The sequence below is a fragment of the Argentina silus genome (genome assembly GCF_951799395.1).
Source record: "Argentina silus genome assembly, chromosome: 11".
Classification (NCBI taxonomy): Eukaryota; Metazoa; Chordata; class Actinopteri; order Argentiniformes; family Argentinidae; genus Argentina; species Argentina silus.
The window spans coordinates 11,882,713-11,904,886 of NC_139665.1; the positions used below are offsets into that span (position 1 = coordinate 11,882,713).

The 22,174-nt window shown below is 45.7% G+C and overlaps 1 protein-coding gene across 6 annotated transcripts; it reads left to right on the plus strand.

Annotated features, from left to right (window-relative positions):
* On the plus strand, positions 1-15,499 carry rxrba (retinoid x receptor, beta a; the record flags this gene model as incomplete). Of its 6 annotated transcripts, none has more annotated exons than XM_083680676.1 (13): positions 1-93; positions 676-819; positions 1,321-1,550; positions 2,905-3,058; positions 3,673-3,852; positions 4,659-4,682; positions 5,349-5,515; positions 5,679-5,808; positions 5,967-6,099; positions 9,006-9,047; positions 9,815-9,906; positions 10,811-10,916; positions 11,097-15,499. In XM_083680676.1, exons 2-13 carry the CDS (start codon positions 804-806, stop codon positions 11,242-11,244), a joined length of 1,422 nt encoding a protein of 473 aa, XP_083536802.1. In that variant the 5' UTR covers positions 1-93; positions 676-803. The 6 variants fall into 6 exon arrangements, with proteins under 6 accessions (XP_083536802.1, XP_083536804.1, XP_083536803.1 ...); XM_083680678.1 differs by having other exon boundaries at positions 5,349-5,509; XM_083680677.1 differs by having other exon boundaries at positions 5,352-5,515.
* Positions 15,500-22,174: the final 6,675 nt, after the last annotated feature.

The window sequence follows — 22,174 nt, forward strand, 5'->3', positions numbered from 1 at the left end:
GGGAAAGAGAGGAGGAGGGGGTAGGAGAGGAAGAACACACGGGGCCCTTCCTAAGCACATCTTTTCATGCGAAGAAACGGCACCGTCAAAAATGTCAGTAGCTATAGGTGTTTTTGTTAGGTAGTTTATTTTCACATGTATACCTCTGGAGGCGAAATGGATCGCGGAATTCTTTCCAATCAGACCAACAATCACTTCGTAGTTTTTCTTCGGTCTGTGTTGTTAGCCACACACTAGCTCCAGCTAGCTAGCTAGATTGCACGCCTGTAATTTTCCCAGATTCAGAAGTCCATTTGCCGCACTTAATATATATATATATATATATACATATAGAAAACTGTTAACGTCATATAATGCACCAGACGTAAGGGGTTGTGAACAATGATCGCTAGCTACTATTATTTGTAGTTGTGATCTGGCTAGCTAGCTAGTCTGAATAACAGCTGATGATGATGGCTAGCCAGCTAGCACTTGTTAGCTAGCTGGTTAACAACATGCTTGTTGTTAGCAGAGAGGGATACTACTGTAAATCAGCATGCACACGTTATAGCCTGAGCACACGACCCGAATGTGAAACGTAGCTAGCTAACGTTAGAGAGATGAGAGTGATGTTAACGATAGACGTTTCTGTCCGTTTTTCCTCATGCAACTTTCTCATGTTTTGAACATTTTCAGCCCTAATTTTGGTCCCTCAAAGCGACTCTGGCCCGGGCCACAGTCCGCGGTCTTGAGTTTGATAGCTAGTCGTGATTGAAGCACGTCTCTCCGTGTCCCAGCACGTCTTCTCATCTCAGGAGTCCGACATGGGCGACAGCAGAGGTATGGAGCTAATGTCACAGGGGTTTAGGAATTAATGCATAGATTCCTCTTGTATGTGATTTGAATACAAGGCGAGGGTTAAATGTCGAGCTTGCAGACATTATTATGGCATATCTTATAGCTTATCTTTATCTTTCCTGGTGATAGAAATGTAAAGACTTATGATTAATTTATTCGAGAGCTCTGCCCTTTCTATGAATAAATGCATAGGACAGAATGTCGTTGTGAATCATATGCTATTGTGGACATTTGTTGAACAAGCCTGCCATTTACAAGAAATCGTCCAGGGGAGGCTGGTGGAGGTAGAAATTGGAGGACGGGCTCATTGTAATGCATGGAATGGAATGAGGAATGGTATCAAACTCATTCCATTTCATGCATCACAACGAGCCCTTCCTCCGATTTCTACCTCCACCGAACTCTGCTCTGATGTTAATCTTGAGTTGTGTGTTTTTCATTGCCATAATAATAATAATTTCTGCCTTTTTCTCTTCTCGTCAGATTCCCGCAGCCCCGATAGTTCGTCTGTATCCTCGCCCCCCTTGGGCCAGCGCTCGCCCCACCTGACGCCATCGGCCGCCGCCATGACCTCCCTGCCGCCCATCACCTCCGCCGTCAACAGCCCCATCAGCAGCATGGGTTCCCCCTTCTCCGTCATCAGCTCCTCCCTGGGCTCGCCCTGCCTCCCCGGGACGCCCTCGGTGGGCTATGGGCCAATCAGCAGCCCCCAGGTGAGCCGTAAGCCTTCAGACGGGTAGAGAATGGGTTGCGACATCCTGTCACTCTACTGCTCTTCTCCTGTCAGTTGTTTCCAGGTCACCTGGTCTCTGTCTCTGTCAGTCGTCCTCCTCTCCCCCGCTGGTCCCTAGCCATCTCACATTTAGCCGGTGATTCACCACAGGTTAGCCAGGCAATCGGAACACTGAGAGAATTAACCTGCTTAACTCACCAACTGCCAAAGAATTCCGTAACACTCGCCACCTAAAGTGCAGAGTGTTTTATGTGGTGTTTACCTAGCAACAATACTTTGATTGGCTACAAAATTAAGCATCATCATTTATGATTTTTTGGTGACTTTATTCACCCTCGGCACTGAATGACTTAAGATGGTGATGGTTAGAAGTGCTCAGTAAGTTACGTTGCTTTGAGGGCGAGGAGTACTTCCACTGACACTTCTTTCTCAGTAGCTGTTTCTCAGTTGTTAGCAACAAGACTCCTCGCGTCCTCTCCTCTGTCCTCCACTCTCTTCGTCCTCGGCGATTGGAAGAGACTATGTAAAGGGAGGAACCTAGATCCTCTCCTCCAATATGTTTTTAGTCAGACGCGAGTGTCTGTCAAATTGATGGATGACATATCGGTCTCTCGGTGAGTCAGCGCTTTGTCAGCGCTTCTCTATTAATGAGATCCCTGGATGTAACTTATTTTTTACTGTCCCATGGTTTGACTTGCAATTTTTGAATCCATTTGGCATTGCGGTAGCTATGCACATCTTTCATCAACTCTCTTGGTTAGCATTTTTAGCAACAATAGTAGAAGTGAATGGAAGAGACACAAACTCTTCTGTCTGCTTCCACAAGCACTGCTTAAAAATGGGAAATTCAAAAGGAAAAGCCACATTAAACCCCTGACCTCCGAGTTAAAGGTAGACCTAACATGGAGAGTCAGACAGCGAACTCGTTGTTGCTATGTGGGGCTGGTAGGCGGTTGCATCCGGTGATGGGATCCCTTACCCTCTCCTCCCTTTCCATGTCTCGCCCTGTATGACACCCCTCCCTCTCTGCCTCAGATCAACCTGTATGACATCCCTCTCCTCCCTCAGATCAACCTGTATGACATCCCTCTCCTTCCCTCAGATCAACCCTGTATGACCTGCCTCAGATCAACCCTGTATGACACCCCTCTCCTCCCTCAGATCAACCTGTATGACACCCCTCTCTCTCTGCCTCAGATCAACCCTGTATGACATCCCTCTCCTCCCTCTCCTCCCTCAGATCAACCCTGTATGACATCCCTCTTCTCCCTCTCCCCCCTCTTCTCCCTCAGATCAACCCTGTATGACTTCCCTCTCCTCCCTCTCTGTCACAGATCAACTCCACAGTGTCCATGTCGGGCCTGCACGCGGTCAGCAGCTCTGATGACGTGAAGCCTCCGTTCGGCCTGAAGCAGCTGTCGGCCCACAGCCCCGGGCCGGTTCTGTCCCAGAAGCGCCTGTGTGCCATCTGTGGGGACCGCTCCTCTGGTGAGCTCAGCCCTCCGGGGGGGGGGGGCTCTGATCAGACTCTGACAGCTGGCACCATTTTACTTATTTTAGCAACGTTGAAACAAATCTGTCCTGTGTCTGCCACTCTCCGTTCCACTCAGCGGAGAGGGATATGTGAACATGCTGCGCCCTTTACACGCTACGCCCTTTACACGCTACACCCTTTACATGCTACACACGCTCCGCCCTTTACACGCTCCTCCCTTTACAGGCTACACCCTTTTCACGCTACACACGCTACACCCTTTACATGCTACACACGCTCCGCCCTTTACACGCTACGCCCTTTACACGCTACGCCCTTTACACGCTCCTCCCTTTACACGCTACGCCCTTTTCACGGTACACGCTTTACCTTACTTACAGTCAACAGCGGTATTGACTGCACCACATTGAAATACTGTTTCCACCCAGTCTGATTGTCAGTGGCATTGCATCACACCTTTAGAGGTTCAGACTCTGGGCTGTAAGCTTGAAGTTCTCTGTGTCTCTCTCCCTCCCTCCTTCTCTATCTGTATGTCTCTCCCTCTCCTTTCTTCCTCTCCCCTCCACCCTCCCTCCTCTCTCCCTCCCTCCCCCCTCTCCCTCTGTAGGTAAGCACTATGGTGTGTACAGCTGTGAGGGCTGTAAGGGGTTCTTCAAGCGGACGGTGCGTAAGGACCTGACCTACACCTGCAGGGACACCAAGGACTGCCTGATGGACAAACGCCAGCGGAACCGCTGCCAGTACTGCCGCTACCAGAAGTGTCTGGCCATGGGCATGAAGAGGGAAGGTGAGAGGCCCCCCTCCTCCATGCCTCCAGTCCGCTCCTCTCACGTCTGAAACCTCTGGTTTACAGGGTGGACGTTATTACTGTACATGGAGGGTGGGGGCAGGAGTTTTTCCCAGACGCCATGTTCAAAGCAGGAAAAACTTCTGGCCCTGGGTACCAGTAGTCACCAGTAGGGGGAGCTGAGCAGAGGGAATGGTAGAAGAAGAGAGAGACAGAAGGATAGGCAGAGGGGATGGTAGAAGAGGGAGAGAAGAGACGTCTGGGGAATGTTCTACCTTGGCTGGTCGACCAAAAAGTAAATTTTCTACCCTGGCAGAGCAGAGAAGACTGTTCCCAGGTCATAAACATACTGAAAGGTTACTCTGTCACGCAAATGTTCAGTTAACTTGAAGTAATCTGGTTTTGGATTCCGAGGACCCTCACTAGCCATCATGTATGTTTTCCTGCTGAAATTTCACTGAATGTTAGATTATATATTTGTTCAATGGATTACATTTCACAATATTTGAAATATCAGTTTGACACCAAGACACACATTGACTTTCCTTCTCTGTGTGTGTCCACTGAATTAATGAATGCACAGTGAGGATGTCAGAGATCATAATATTTATTTAATGTTGAAATTATATGTTGTACTATACATTTCTAAGGGGAGAGTATTGATTTCACTTAATTGGGGATGGACAGAACGAGAATAAGAGGTGGAGAGAGGGGGAGGACAACCTTGTCAACACTAACCCCTGTCCCCCTCTCTCCCTCTCTTGTTTCCTCTCGTTCTCTCTCTCCCCCTCTCCTTGCTTCTCTAGTGGTCCAAGATGAACGGCAACGATGTAAGGAAAACAGTGGGAGGGGGGGTGTGTGTGTGTGTGTGAGAAAGTGTGTGTGTGTGTGTGAGAATGGTATTGTATTTCTGTAAATACTGTTCTATAGTTTCATGTCAGTGTTCAGAGATGGACCGTACCAAGTGAGACTGTTACTCAACAGTAAATGTCTCTCTTCTGCTTCTGGTTTATTTTCTACTTCTTTATTTGGTGAGGCGGTAAAACATCTCATTATTATTAATAATGGTGCATTTCTTTATTGCTGAGTGTCAGTGTGAAAGGGCTGCATGGGAGTTGAACTAACCAGGAATCGTGTATATCTGTGTATTTCTCTCTCTCTCTCTCTCTCTCATCTACTCTTTGCTTGGCTTTTCTGCTTTTCTTTCGACTTTTCTCCTGCTGTCTGTCTCTTTTTCCCTCCGATATGTTGTTCTCTCTTCCACACATTTGTCCTCCCCCTCTTTTTTACCTCTTCGCTTCTTCCTTCGTTCTCTGCCTCCCTGTTGCTCTCCTCTCCTCTCCTTTTACACTCTCTCCATCACTGCCCTCTGCTCTTTTCATTCCCCACCCCTTTCTCCTGCTCTCTGCTGCTCACTCTCTCTTCTCACACCTTCCCCTCCCCTATCCGTCTCTCTCTCTCTCCCTCCCTCTCTCCCCCCCCCCCCCCTACTGCAGCAGTGCAGGAGGAGCGACAGAGGAACAAGGAGAGGGATGGAGAGGTGGAGTCCACCTCCGCTGTCAATGAGGAGATGCCGGTGGAGAAGATCCTGGAGGCTGAGATGGCCGTGGAGCAGAAGACTGAGCTTCACGCAGACGAGAGCTCAGAGGCCAGCTCTGTGAGTGTGTGTGTGTGTGTGTGTGTGTGTGTGTGTGTGTGTGTGGGGGGGGGGGGGGGGGGGGTGAGAGAGAGAGGGGAGATGATGTTGTGTTCCTAACAACTGAGAAAACGCTCTTGTCTCTCGTCTCTGTCTCTCTCTCTCTCTCTCTCTCTCTCTCTCTCTGCAGCCCAACGACCCTGTCACCAACATCTGCCAGGCAGCAGACAAGCAGCTGTTCACCCTGGTTGAGTGGGCCAAGAGGGTTCCTCACTTCTCTGAGCTGACCCTGGACGACCAGGTCATCCTGCTACGCGCCGGTACGCAGTTCCGGCCAAACAGCTTTGTTTACAAACATTCCGCATCCTGCCTTTTGCCCCCTCCCTTTTTAAAAGAGAAATAGCCCCTCCTTTCAACTGTTGGCCCTCATGGATTGGCTGATGACTCCATCACTCCCGCCCCCTCTCTCTCCCCATAGGCTGGAACGAGCTGCTGATTGCCTCCTTCTCCCACCGCTCCATCGCGGTGAAGGATGGCATCCTATTGGCCACCGGCCTCCACGTCCACAGGAACAGCGCCCACAGCGCCGGGGTGGGGGCCATCTTTGACAGGTAACACACACACACACACACAGAATGACACTAATACACACACACATGTGAACATGTCACACGTTTATTACACACACACACACACACACACACACACACACACACACACACACACACACACACACACACACACCCTGTCTCTTTCTGTCTGTCTGTCCGGAAACCATATAATGGCAACATCTTGCATCCTCATGAGTGAGAGAGATTTTGCCTTTATGTGATTTGGAGAGTAACTCAGTAATCATGACAAAGCTTTGCATCCTTCCTTTTCACAATTCCAGTGAAAATAAAAACCATATATCGCTAGTATGTCTGTTTAGTATCTGTAAGATCTATTCCTAACTAGTTTAAAACTTGACATGTTTATGAAGACTTGATGAGATTGTTGACATGTTTATGAAGACTTGATGAGATTGTTGACTGGTAAAGACCAGGAAGAAGGGAGAACGGTAGAAGAAGAGAAGTCGCTCTCTTCCCTCGCTTTCTGCTGGCTGTGTGTCTGCGTCTGATTGGCTGAGACTGCTCTTCATAGACTGTCTGTAGAATGACAGCATGGCAGGAAGCTGGCGGCTAACGGCCCGCCCCCACACTAGTCCGTGGCGTACGTTAGTTACGGAGTGAGCCGACGGTTTTTCTAGCTGAGTCATCTGTTGACGGACAACGGTCTGGACAGGGATTGGCTCAAATGTGCGATTTGGAACATCAGAACTGATCAGGACATTGAAAGCCAGATATCTTGACTCACATTGTTTGAAATGCGATTGTTGTGGTGAATGTGTCTACTGCGGACGAATGGAAACAGAAAACCTGTTGATGACAGGGAAAAATGCTTCTTTAAGACAGTTAGAAACAAGGAAGCGTTCATGCCACTGGTTGTTAAACCCTAATTCCAGGCATCCAATGGGATAGTGACTTCATACGTTTACGCTTCTGTCTGTTTTCCGCCGGACTAGTGTGGCCGGGGCCCTAATGCTTCATGTAGAAATTGCTGTTGATTTCAGTAGGATAACACACACACACACACACACACACACACACTACCACACACTGCACACTCATTTATACAATGTTTAACAGGCATGTGTCAACATTTAAATTCCTCAGCCATTCCCTCTGGCAGAGGTAGAAGGGGTATGGCACATGTCAATGGAAAACACATGCACACCCCAACTCTATAGGGTTCCCGCATCACATGGTGTGAATTCACTGTTAATTACACAGTAATTACATTGTTATTAATGGTTAATTAAGCATTCTGTCTGCGGGGCATAGACTCTTTGGGCATCTCTTGGATTAACCAGTTGCGTTTGTATCAGATTCATTGCTATCTAGACACCCCTGCTTTCATTATTTGTGTTCCAGTCAATAAGATTATTGTTTTTAATTTCTAATTTCCATTTCTAAATTGTCACTTCATCACTTAATTCTTTAGTTTCAGAAAAAAAATATGTAACTTTTTTTGTTATTATTTTTTGTTCATACCAAATTCAAATGCCCTAATAATGTTTCATTGTTAATTTATTGCTGACTATTTAATCTCCTCTGTGCTTATGCTTCTTTGCTCTATTGCCATTGGCTCATGCTTTTACCCATAACCGCTTTTTGCTGATTTTGATACACCAGTATAAGGGAGCAAAGCGCTTTTGCCAAAATGTAGAACCAGAACTTGCTTATGGTTTCAGTCAAACTGGAAGTACCCAGTCATGTTTCTCATAGGGATTGTCCTGAATAGCTAATATAATATACCACAGTCAGTTTTGTGAAACATACAGGTGTACAATTTCTTATTACATTTATATTCCGATTAACTAGTGTTTGGTTAGGGTTAGGGTTTGGTAACTTTATAAATGTTATGGGTTTGTAAGTCTAAATGTGAAAATTAATAGCTAACAGATTGACTAGAGAAACCTAAACTGCTAAGCTTCAAACTGCGTTCAGTTAGTTAAGTTTAGTTTCGATTTGTGAATTATGAATTATGATTATGAATTGCATTCTGTGTATTTTGTGTACATTCAGTGTATATTCGTGAGGTGCCTTTGGTTAATAAAAAATAAACTCATTTGCTTATGATAGTGTGGGAAATAATAGAAACAGAAATCGCAGGCTAAAACAGTGTTATTCGGCCCAATTGAATACATCGTTTTCAATGGTTTAATTTTTCTTTAAAAACATTATAATAAAGTAGCCTAAACTTTTAAAGCTAACTATGTCTCCTGAGTGAGTATGTGTTTATTCTAGCTGCCTTTTGTTCTCACTCGGGAGACATAGTTAGATTTAAAAGTCTCTTTTTATTTTAATATAATATTTTTACAAGAAATTAGGGACATAACTTCCATCCAAAAGGTTAAAGGTCAATACAATCGTGAATGTCATTCTTGGCTTATATCTTACTTGAAAAAATCCCAATGAGAAAAATGACTGAAGATTTTTAGCTTGATTCAGAAGCAAGTTCAACAAACTAAATTTTAACGCTCACTTCGGAGCCCGTTATGAGGGAGTTGTGTAGCAGTCCTTTCATACCTAATTACCCAGGTTTTAAGTTTAAGGTGTTTAAGTTATTGGGTCATATTTGCCTTAATTTTATTTTATTTAATTTCTTTTAAATCTAGGTTGGTTTCAATACGAAAATGCTCTCTAGATTTTGTCTCTTCTAGAACATCATAGACCTATTTGATGGCTTTTTACTTTTTACATTTTAGTGATATTGTCATTCAAGCTTCCATCCCACAGCTGAATCGGTCGCTAGTCCACCAGGCCAAGTCTCCATCACCAAGCAGCTTTTAACGCTCAGAACTGAGGCTGATCCCCAAAATGCACGCAGAGTCTAGCCTGTTGCAACAACGCAGTGTAATAACAATGTAATAACAAAAGAACCGTGTAATAACACATTGTGATTGCATACACAGGGAGAGTGCGCACAATGCAGAGGTTGGGGCCATATTTGACAGGTAATAACACCACCACACACCACCCTCCCTATCAACAACTAAAACACAAACAACACCACTACACCACCCTCCCTATTAACAACTAAAACACAAAAAACACAAAAAAACCCTTTCTTGACGCAGTTGTTGAGAATCAGATAATATGGCAAAGTGCTGTTTTTTGCCCCAGGTAAAGTGAGAGTCATGTGTCTTGCTCTTTTGTGTGTCAGCGAGTGTGTTACGCTCTGTTTCTCCTCTTTTCTGTCTGGAGCGCGGACGTCGACCGCCAGCTGACACGGGGTCGGCAGACGGCCTGCGGAAACACTTGCTGCTTCCTCTCTTCCATCCTGTGTTCTGTTCTGTCGGCCATGTTGGAACTATGTTGTCATAATCCAGTGTTTCACGTGCAGCAGTCTGACAAACTAGATAAGACAAGTGTGGCTGTGGCTATCACTAGGATACAGTTGGATACCGTATTTGAAATGTGTAATTAAAAAAAAATATATATATATTTTTTTTTAATTACTCATTTCAAATACGGTATCCAACTGTATTTATTTATTTCCCTTTGGAAAAGATTTGGTCACCTTCTTAAAAAAAAAGGTCTCAAGACCGATCCATATACAGCACATCGTAACTCCACTCCTAAATGCCCCTTTGGGTTGACGGCTGCACCGGACTGCGTTGAGCCTTAAAGCAGCTACTAACCCCATTCACCCCCTTCTCCAATCCCCTTTTCACGCCTCCCTCCCTCCCTTTGCCTCCCCTCTTCTTGCCCTGGACTGCAGGGTTCTCACAGAGCTGGTCAGCAAGATGAGGGACATGCAGATGGACAAGACAGAGCTAGGCTGCCTGCGAGCCATCATCCTGTTCAACCCGGGTAAGGATCCCACTGCTGACACCTTCTTGTCATGTCCATCCTGAAGCACGTTTCATCACACCCTACTCTGAACAGGGGAGGCTGCTGGCGGTAGAAATTGGAGGATGGGCTCATTGTAATGTGTGGAATGGAATAAGGAAGGCTATCAAACACTTTACAGTGAGCCCCGTCCTCCCTATTTCTACGTTCTCCACCAGCCTCCCCTGACTCAACAGTTCAGTCCACCTAGTGATTGCCAGTATTGCTATTGAAAGCATTGTCATCAGCCTCTGTTCAACTTTCTACTCATGCCACTGATGTATGCCTTGATCCCCATTGCCTTAACATCTGTAATGGCAAAAAAATTATTTGTATTTGTACTATTTTGTATGAAATGTATTGACCTTGTTGTGACCCAATGTACTTAATGTTATTTTCCATTACGTGACTGAGGAAGAACCAAAACCGACTGCTCCTTCTATCTTACAATAGACAGTATGTGACCTTGGAACACTCCTAACCGCAGGCTGAGGCGTTGAGATAGTGGCTCACAATGCCCACGGTTCTTCCCATTATCAGCAAGCAGACGCAAGATATGTTTACCTATGACCTAGACCTATGACGTACGAGCATTAGAGTAAAGGACGGTCCTCTCCTCAGCCACGGCATCTGAATCCACTCGGTTGGTGAAGGAACGCTGATTTGGCCGTTACATAACTTTGTTTAAACTTTGCATATGCATCAAAACTCTCAACTGAGGCCAGACATCGTTTATTGTTGTTCACTGAAAGATTTCCACCACACATCCACTGGCATATCTTCTATAATTGTGGTAGCTGATATTTAAGTATCATTTCTAAGTCAATGATTTTATAACAATTGTCAACCAATTCCAATGATCCATGCTGTTTGTTCCTGCATCCAGATGCCAAGGGTCTGTCCAGCCCCAGTGAAGTGGAGCTGTTAAGGGAGAAGGTGTACGCATCGCTGGAGGCCTACTGTAAACAAAGATACCCCGACCAGCAGGGCAGGTAGAGGACATGTACCCGCACACACCTCTGCTAAAGCAATGTGTCCATTTACCACACACACACACACACACATGTTCATTGTAAGTTTACAGCTGTATCCTGTGCCCATAATAAATAAACTTTGATTTGGCACACACACACACCCATCATTGACCCTGTCTGTTCTTCCCGTGGTTCCAGGTTTGCTAAGCTCCTCCTCCGTCTGCCTGCGCTGCGCTCCATTGGTCTGAAGTGCCTGGAGCACCTGTTCTTCTTCAAGCTGATTGGTGACACCCCGATCGACACCTTCCTCATGGAGATGCTGGAGGCACCTCACCAGCTGACCTAGGAGGTCCGCTCAGGTCCGGTCTGCACCAGGGGGTCCGGCACCATGGTTCTGGGGCTTCACCATCTGGTGGTTCTGACGTCCTGCTCACACACCCACCCCACCCCCATCCATCACCCGCCAAACGCCCCCTCCACCTCCACCCCCCACCCCTCAAAGCTGATTCAGCTGTGAAAGATCATATGCTGTCAAAAACTCACACATACACACTTTTCCACAGACGGATTAAGATACATGGAAATATCTCCTTTTTTAACCACATACGTTTGTCAAAAGTCATTAAGCCTTCGTTCCCTGGCCTTCCATTTCAAGTGTAAATGCTTCTGAAATCCGGTTGACCTTGTTTTTGTATTTGTGGTTCAGAGGTTATTCAAATACTACTGTATGTTATTGCTATAAGGAGTCAGTTACTTGTTTAACCCCAAACCCGTGAGAATCGGGTGCATAATAGTTCAATCAATTTGCCCAGCACCGAGAGGTCCAGATATGTCCAGCGGTGGCAAACACACGCCCTCCCAGTTAAGCGAGTCCGATGTCATTTGAATACCACACTTCGAGTCACGCTAATGCGTTGAATTCAAGAAGTTCTGTACTCATGAAATGAGGACTTTGAAGGCATTGAGGTCCAGGCAGGCACTTTGATAGGCCTGCCTTTAAGCGCACACCAAGCTTTTTAAGAAAAAGTACTTGACTGTGTAAGTGAACCTTTTGTCGTTGACCCCTTCTGCACAGCTTTTAAAGGCACTGGGCCGAGACGCACAGGCAGGGGTGTTAATGTGGAGTGAATCTCCCTCTCTCCTGGAGCAGCCGTCCTCACAGGAGCAGAGGCTCCATGGCTGTGCTGTGTTCTGTGAAATGGCCGTCCTGTTAGAAGATCAGGATGCAGTCTTCAGGTCTTCATCCTATTGGTCGACTGAACCGTCCTTGAGAGGGACGACTAACTCCCGACGTGAACGGCTACTTTTTTTTTCTTTCTTTCTTTCCACCAGGGGGCTACCAAATCAGAGCTTCTAGGCCACTTTTCTTTCCGGGTTGGGGGGGCGGGGGATATGCCTCGCACTAGCTTTCATTTGATGGTCTATTTCCACATGTTACAGGAACACACTGCCCCCCCCCCCCCCCAAACAAGATTATTCAGGTCGTGTCGACTAGCGACTAGCAGCCTCCTGTCAGACTGGTATGATATGTACTGTATATAAGACGACATTTGGTCAGTTGTTGCTGATGAACATGCCTCTCTCATAGGAGCGGGGCTGGGCCTTCCCTGTCTATGCATACACACCGTAGGGATGACCCCCGGAGCAGGGGACGACCCCCGGGGCAGGCTGCATGTTTACACACAACTGTCACGTATGCAATGGCAGCCAGACCTGCAGTATGAATGAAGCTCCCGTTTTAAAAACAGATATCGTACACATGAAACATGTATATATATACACACGAGAGAGAAGAGAAGAAAAAAACTTGATATCCGGGGGTCGTTGTAGATAGAATGGATTATAAGACCGTATGAGAACGTTGTCGTTGACTATCATGGTGCATTTCATTCCCCCTCAGTCAAAGATGTGTGGGTTTCCCTGTGGGGATGAGTGGTTTCCCACTGTGGGAATGAGTGGGTTCTCTGTGGGATGAGTGCGTTCCCTGTGGGGATGAGTGGGTTCTCTGTGGGTTCCCACATTCAGCAGTGCCAGTGGGATAAGCCCTGCCTCCCGTGGCGGTCCAGCCTCTGCCAATACTTCCTGTTTTGCACCCGATTGGCTGATTTACCAGTCATCTACTGTGACTGTCCAGTGTGGTCACCTGACCTATGTACTAGGGGTCACGTGACCCTGACCTATGTACTAGCGGTGACCTGATGCAGCCCACCAGAAGACAAATGAACGGCTTCACCACACACTTAATTTAAGCAATACTGGTGGTTTAAAAGGGTGTATCGGGTCATTCATACAGTATATTATCTACCATTCAGAACCTGTGAGGAGGAAGTACCGAGGTTGTTGTTGTTTCCTTTATCAGTCAGAAGTCCAGCTGTTCCATACTCGGTGCTAAACTACTTGTGCGGTCTTACACTTAGACTTGCATGTTGTTGACACCAATGCAATCATCACACACACACAAGTACACAGACACACCCTTGACCCTCTCGTCACGGTAGAATCTGATGTCCACCTGAAACGGGTCCCACACTGAACTGTACACTCTCTTCAGTTGATCCCTGAGATTCAGTTACAGTCAAACATTTCTGCCCAGAGAGGACTGAAGGGGGAACCAATCAGAATTCATCCCATCAATTCTATACTGATGACACCACCACTTTGACACCTTCCAGAGAACTTGTAAAGCATCCCAGAGAGCTCACAGCCATTTGTCCCATTGGGGGAAGGGATCTCAAAGAAGGTGATGTTTCCCCCCTTCAAGACCCCCCCCCCCCCCCCCCCCCTAGATTGTGAATGTACAGAGTAGAGGCCCATACGCTCGCAGCCTCGTGGGTTCAGAGTGGAACTTCTGAATAAAAAAGGAGTTCAGCTCTCTCTTCTAAAGAAGACACGACTCCGGAATGAAATAGAAGTAGAGAAGAGCTCAAAGGTCCTTAAAGATTTTAGTCCCACAGAGAAGAGTCTGTACCCTACAGATGCACCCCGTTGTGAATAATGATCTCTTCAATTCTGGCGACAGATGTGTTTTTAGTTTTTTTTGCAATTGTCTTTTGTTTTGTTATTTGAAGCTTCCTTAAAGTTGAATGTGAACGACTTGGATCCTCCTGTTTGCTTCTAATATGACATTTTAAAGTGAATTCTATCCTATGCTGTCCGTGTGTTGATTCCCATGAACTAGGCAGAGGTTATTTAGGACAGTACATGAGACAGCTATGTACAGATTCAACAGGTTGAATAAGCTAGGCATTTACAAGTTGTGCAGGCAGCCAGTTTAACAGATGAACGGGTGTTGATTTTAAAGTCTGGTGGTTGTGAGTCTGCATTTGTGTTGATCAGGGGAAGCTGGTGGCGTACAGTTTCTTCTCGTTGATTTTGAAATCACTCGTGTTTTTTTTTTAAAGACAGAAAATAAACTCTTCTTGAAGTGGATCGTGGGTTGTGGGGCTGTCGTTAATTGTTAGATAAATGGGCGCTCCGTGCTTATAAACATGCTTATAAACATGTAAACCCTGTGGCAAAGGGCTGTTCCCCTGACTGTTCCTCCTAACTGAGTCCCCTGGCTGTTCCTCTTGGCTGTTCCCCTGGCTGTTCCTCCTGACTTGAGTCCCCTGGCTGTGGAGGGTTCAGACTCATGTGTTTACTACAGAGGCCCCAGGGAGGGGCGGTGGGGAGAGGCGGGACTGGTCAGTGTCGGGGCGGGACCAGGTGGAGAGGGGTGTGGCCAGATGGCAAGAGGTGTGGCTGGTCAGTGTCGGGGGCGGGGCCAGTAGCCCCTCAGGGTGCTTATGCTGTGCATTGGTGCTTTTTAAAGGGTCACCCTCACTTTTGGTTTCCGAGAGTAGGATGGGCAGAGTTTAGGAAAGTTAGGAAAATGCAAGATTTTTTTATTTGGCCCGGCTGCACTATTCGAATCACGGTTCTGTCTCCTGTGTCCAGTACAAACAGGAGTGTGTTTACGTAGAAAAATGTTTTGCATCGGACACTGCCAACGAGCCATGGCTTCGGGGGGGGGAAACGGTCCAGCCCATACAGACCCCAGAGGTGCAGCGCTGAGGCCACACCCCAGGGTAGTGTCCCGTTACAGTGAATGAACCTGAGAGGGCGAGGCCAACCCCACACTCAGGAGGAGGGGTTGAGCTGTCCAGTCGCAAGAATGCATTCAATGCTGGAGATGCTGTCACAGGTGGGCATAGGGAGGGACGAGCTTGGATCAGATGTTTATTTGTTGGTCAAGAAAAGCTGTTTTCTTCCATTAGATTCTATGTTTCCTGCCATCGGCTCCCATCGAGACCCACCTCTCCCTCGTCTGTGTTTCACATGTCCCTCTCACCGCACTACTCATCTGTGTGTATTCAGGAGTATTAAACAAATGCAAAAACTGTTATAGTCACGTGAGATCTTCAGTTTCTTGATTCTCGCGACTTATTCTTTGTCCGGTTGTTCTCTAAACTCCAGCATACATGCGGAAATGATTGACTGTTTTGTGCGCTTTGGGGGAAAGGATGTAAACTATGAATAATGATTTTGTTTCTTCGCTCATGAATTCTGAATCTGTTTTCTGTTTCGTTGTATCATGTCCAAGTAAAGTTTTTAATACTGTACCATACCTGTTTGCGTGGGTTTGTGGATTTCCATCAGTTTTATTGAATAGTTCAAGGAATTGGTCAAAGAGAAATGTGGAAAACCTGTCAACAATTGCACTTGCTTTAGAGCAATAATACACTGAGGTTTTAAACTAATTTGTCAGTTATCTTTAGGCTTCACAGAAAAGATACATCTCTTTGTCCACTTAACCTATTCTGCTGAAAGCCCTATTTGACTAATTTCTAAAAAACAGACACAAACTAAACTGCATATGATGATTAGATGCAAAAGCAGGATGCCATTTGATAGGTAACACCTTGAGGTTTTGTGTGGATATGCTCAGATCATAGTTCAGAATAACATACTACACATAACAAGGAGATGAAGTAATCAATAATCAAATTAAAGCACAATTTGCGCCAATTATGGGCCCGTTCAGCTTCGAATATCCCGACCAGCTTCTGAGGTCCTCCGTTGCCCAGAAACAGGTCCTCAGTCCAGCAGGACCCCCAGGCCCCCAGTGGCCAGTGGCGCTGCAGTTGCGTGGTGAGTCCACCAGAGGGAGCGCTGACCTATGGCCAGTGGCGCTGCAGTTGCGCGGTGAAGCCACCAGAGGGAGCGCTGACCTCCGCTCAGAGACTCAACAACACGGTGTCCGTCCCACCGCGGCCAGCAGCGAGAGCCGAGTGTCCGTACTTCTCTCGTCGCTGTTTGGTAATGACCACTTCTCTCTTCAGGTTTATTTTTTCCTCATCTCCCTCCTCCGCCCTTGTCTCCTCCCTCGGTTTTAACTGGTCATTGGTTTGAATTTGTCCGCCAGGGACATGATATGGTTTCTTGCCAATTCCATTTAGAAGGATAAGCATTAGAGGATTAGGGCCCCAAAAAAGTAAATGTGAAATTATGGACGAATTGTATAAATATCAAAGTTTACTTGTACATATTTGCCAAACCAGTAATAGATTATTTTACGCTTGTCTTCCGTTGTTTGCAAAATAAACATGTCAAGCTACATACAGTTTCTCTCACAATTACGGGTCAGGCTATATGAATTCCCGGAATATCACAGTTAGAAACTCAGTTGGATTGTGTAGGAACACGTAACAGTAATACAAAAAACAATAGCTTAGCATGCGTCATTGTTAATACAGAACTAATGTGTCACATGGCAACGACTACCATCGCAGACAGCGTACTGTGAGCTGTGAAAGCTGTCCTGATATGATCCGTCAGACGGCACAGCAAGACGACACCAATAATGGACGGAACTAGCCGCTGCGTGCGTCTGAAATACAGACAGAGCGTCCATTAACGCGCTCGACAGCGTAGACGAACGCAGAGCCTTTTGACGGACGCGCCTGATGAGGACACCCAAACTGGTTTTAGTGGGAGAGATTTATTTTCACCTCAACGCACGGTGTGATATGGACATTATCACGTTTGTCTGGTACCCACATTTCACGGGTTTTTGCAGTGGCACTCCCGACTCAAACATTACACACATTCGCTAGCCAATCACTGTGCATAAGGTTTTTGTGCAATAATGGTGTTACTTAATAATGGTGTTACACTTACTCACGTTTGTTTGAAAGGGAAGCAATCCTGGATTACTAGAGATCTCTACCTCGGAGCAGACGCTTCAGCCACGCCAAGTTGCGCCTGTTGTTCCTCCAGTGTCCAGCAGAGGGCACTTACAATGACCTCTCTGTTAACGGGAGTCGGTCAAGCAGAATCTGAGTTGTAAGGCCTTTCTGTGTGCTTGTGGATGTTTTTTTTTTTTTTTTTTACAGTCTATGGTGTGCAATATTTCAAGATATATTTGACACACTTTTAGTGACATTTTGAATGATCTCGGATGTAAATTGTTATGTAATAAGATCTACTGTGGCCCACAATGGAAGTGAACAGTAGACACTGCATGTAACAGTTAGAAATGTAGACAGTGAATGTGTTTGTAGCCTGTGTGTGTTTTCTCCAGTGAATGAAGCAGTCATTCTTCACTATGCTGCCACAGCAGCCTTAGCCTTCCCCTCTCCCTTCCCCTCTACCTTCCCCTCTGCCTTCCCCTCTACCTTCCCCTCTGCCTTCCCCTCTACCTTCCTCTCTACCTTCCTCTATACCTTCCCCTCTACCTTCCCCTCTACCTCTTTACCTTCCCATCTGCCTTCCCCTCTACCTTTCTCTCTCCCTTCCCCTCTACCTCTCTCCCTTCCCCTTTACCTTCCTCTCAGCACACTGATGCCTCTCCACTTCTCTCAGGGTCCTGTTAACACCTTTCCAACTTCCGCCCTATCTTGTTTCTCTCTCCCCTCCTCTGTTTCTCTCTCCCCTCCTCTCTCACTCTCCCCCCTTATGCAAGGGTTGAAATGTCACTTCTCTTTTTAAACTCTGCAGTAAACTTTTGAGACATGTGCCAGCCAGCATGTTGGTGGGCCCTTTATAGTAAGAGGACTTTAGGCCCTGGGGATCGAAAACAAATAGGTAGGAAATCAAATAATTTGATCAGTGGAATTCGGGCGTCTTTTGAAACAACCTAGCAACTCAATACGAAACCTTGTTTCTTTTTTTTCTTTTTCTTTTTAAAATATGTTTTTAGGGCATTTCTGCTTTATTGGGATAGAGACAGTAGAGATTGACAGGAAGGATGGGAGAGAAAGGAGGGATGACATGCAAGATAGGTCGATGGTCAGAATCGAACCAGGAACCTTGCGATTACGTGGTAAGCGCATTAGTGTGCTACGCCACTAAGCATCCCCCGAAACCTTGTTTCTAATTGGCTGAATGGACGAACAACTGTGGAAAGTTCAAATTTGGTTTTCGCCAGCACCTTGGCCAGACAGAACTTCATTGGACCTGTGTACTGGTTACTGGTTCTGGTTATGAACTCACAAGGACGAGGTGTGAGGTGTCTGTACAGCTCTCTGTTCTGTTTGAATCAGGGGAGGCTGGTGGCGGCAGAAATCGGAGGACAGGCTCATTGTAATACATGGAACGGTGTGAGGAAAGCCAGCCTTCACTGGTTTGAATCCCAGTGCGATAGTCAAACACAGTATATCACCACATTTAGCATACCGGAGTGTAGCGGAGATGGTTTGGAATAACGCTCTCCTCTCACATCCCTCCTAAAGAGCTCTTCACCCCCACTAGCCCCCTGTACAAGTTTCTCTCCTATTAATAAAAATGTTTTCCTTCTTCTAGAATTGTGACTGCCCCTGGTCCGAGCATTGATTATTTTATCTTATGATGACTGATGGATAGATGATACACTTACTTAAACAAATGTATTTGTTGTAAATCGCTTTGGATAAAGCCGTCTGCTAAATGGCATACATGTAAATGTACTGATGAGGTAGCCCTCCCAGAGCCCTGTAAACCCAAGCTTGAGGATGTTCTCTTGGCCTAAAAGGAGATGCTTGGGTCTTCTACGTGGAATGATATTAAAGCATATATTTTGTGCATACATTCATATAAGATAAAGCATGCACCCATGAGTTACAGAACACATACTTTAACTTTAGATGTTGATAGAAGGTCATGCATTAGTGTGTAATTAGTTGCAGATATAAAGCATTCCATTGAGCCCGTCCTCCGATTTCTACCTTCACCAGCCTCCCCTGGTTGCAATAGATATGTGTTTACATTGGAGAGAGTTGGAAGACTTTCAGCACAATGATGAAGATTGGTCAGCGTCCATATGGCCTGTACTGTTTTGGCATGGTTGTAATGTATGACTGTATATCGGGCATATCTTCCCTACGTTATATTTAGTGGACATTCAGGCCCTGTAAGTATCGCTAAATGAGGACGAAAATGAGAATGGAACCCCGCCCATGGCACATAATTCTAGATCTGAGAAGTTTGTTCTGCTTAAGAATGAAAAGTACCCTGAACTCAAAGCCAACAGCAGTTAGAGGCCCAGGGCAACATCAGATTGCTATGAACACGCTTCATAGGGGTCTGCTATGAACACGCTTCATAAGGGTCTGCTTTGAACACGCTTCATAAGGGTCTGCTATGAACACGCTTCGTAAGGGTCTGCTATGAACACGCTTCATAAGGGTCTGCATTTTGCGTCCAGAAATACTTTTTTTGTTTTGTTTCTTATGACGTATTTTTTTTGTGTTTGTTTACAAAAGAAAAAAGAAAGACTGATGGAAAATCCACAATACAGTGTAAACAATGTCCTCCACCACTCACATCCTTTTCTCTGGGAAAAATAATCAATACAAATATGATTTAAAAGAAAAAAGGACTGGCGTAATTGGGAATGCAACACCAGAAAATAAACCTTCATAGTCTTGTTAAACATTCCTGGATCAGAATGAACAATATTCTAGAGTTGACTGGAATGTTTATTAAAATCAAAGGATCCAGATTATGGTAATCCAGAAGTTAGACCTGTTATAAATGACATACTGAAGTGAATTTGCATTTTGCTGTTTATCTTTTATTTAGGGTGTCAGTTGAGGGATTGATGCAGCCCAGTAGGCCAAGAGAGAGAATGAGAGGGGGATGAAATGTGCCACAGAGAGGAAATGGGGAAAGGAAGAAGGGAAGAACTCAGAAAGGACATGAGAAAAGCAAAGGGAGGGATTTATTATTCTGGATCATCAAAGTTATTTATTCTTTTGACTAGCTCTGTGTGCGGGTGTTAGCCCAGGCCAAACAAGGCCAAACAAAAATCAAACGGAGACCAAGTGAAGGATCCACTGATTGGCCTCGGAAAGCTCAAATGATGTGGAATGGCTGAGCTCAAAAAATTCCTTTCATTTTTGATTGTTGTTTTTTGTTGTTGTGGTTGTTCCCTGACCTGATTAACTACTGTATGTCCCCTGTGGTTTCTGTCTGTCTGTGATCCTCTGCAGAGTACCGAGGGAATGTTGTATTCAGTGCCCTCCGTAATTGTTGGGACAGTGAAGCATTTATTCTTATTTTGGCTCTGTGCTACACAAGTTTGGATTTTGTTTAGAAATTACAACACTTTTTATAGATACTACCCCTATTTCAGATACTACCCCTACCCCTATGTCAGGTGTGTTCTGTCACATCATTTGTGCAAGCATAAGAGAGCTGTCAATATTTAGTCTTGATTCATGGGTATGCATTTGCCTTTGGAGTCTACCCTATTACGAAAAAGGTGTCACAGAAAGTCAAGGAAGCCATTATGAGGCTGAAAAATAAGAAAAAATAAATCAGAAACATCTTGTCTGCTCGAGTACAAGCAAATGCCTTTCAACTGGCTGCAGTCCAGGCCGCAGAACATCTCCAGAGAAGATACCAGCATCTCATTGTCATGTACAGATCTCTATTTGATCGTCATGATATGTGGTGGGCTTTTAACTTCTCCTTCTCCTTCTCCTTCTCTGCATCCTTCTCCCTCACCTCATCCTTCTCCTCCTCTTCATCCTCCGCCCTCACCTCATCCTTCTCCTTCATCTTCTCCTTCTCCTCCTCCTCCCTCCCCCTCCTCCCAGCAGGTTCTGCTTTACTGTACCACGGAGGCCATTCCTGCTTCTTCCTGTCTCACAAAAGAGCCTTCTGTTTCCTGTGTTGCCACCATGTTTCGATACCATTTCTGATACCATTCCTTAATCCGTTACATGCATTACAATGAGCCCGTCCTCCGATTTCTACCTCCACCAGCCTCTGCTGGATGAGAGCCAGATGTGTCTGTACAGTGGCCGCTCCTATTTCCTGGTGTTTGCCAACTGTTGGCAGACCAAGTGAAGGATCTTCTGATTGGCCTCAGAAAGCTCAAACATTCCTTTAATTTTGTGATTGTTGTTTTTTGTTGTTGTGGTTGTTCCCTGACCTGATTAACTACTGTATGTCCCCTGTGGTTTCTGTCTGTCTGTGATCCTCTGCAGAGTACCGAGGGGATGTTGTATTACAGTGCCCTCCGTAATTGTTGGGACAGTGAAGCATTTTTTCTTATTTTGGGTCTGTGCTACAAAAGTTTGGATTTGAAATAAAACCGTCACTGTGAGGCTAAACCGTTTAGGAATTACAACACTTTTTATACATACTACCCCTATTTCATGGCACCAAAAGTATTGGGACAATTTGTGTGTTTCTGGTGAGTCAGGTGTGTTCTGTCACATCACTTGTGCAAGCATAAGAGAGCTGTCAATGTTTAGTCTTGATTCATGGGTTTGCGTTTGCCTTTGGAGTCTGCTATTTGGGTTAGGGTTAGGTGTCACTGAAAGTCAAGGAAGCCATTATGAGGCTGAAAAATAAGAAAAAAATTAATCAGAAACATCTTGTCTGCTCGAGTACAAACAAATGCCTTCTAACTGGCTGCAGTCCAGGCCGCAGAACATCTCCAGAGAAGATACTAGCATCTCATTGTCATGTACAGATCTCTATTTGATCGTCATGATATGTGGTGGGCTTTTAACTTCTCCTCCTTCTTCTCCTTCTCCTTCTCCTTCTCCTCCTCTTCATCCTCCTCCCTCACTCATCCTTCTCCTTCTCCTTCTCTTCATCCTTCTCCCTCACCTCAACCTCATCCTTCTCCTTTACCTCATCCTTCTCCTTCTCCTTCATCTTCTCCTTCTCCTTCTCCTCCTCTTCATCCTCCTCCCTCTCCTCATCCTTCTCCTTCTCCTTCTCCTTCACCTCCTCCTCCTCCCTCCCTCCCCTCCCAGCAGGCTCAGCTCTACTGTACCACGGAGGCCGTCTCTGCTTCTTCC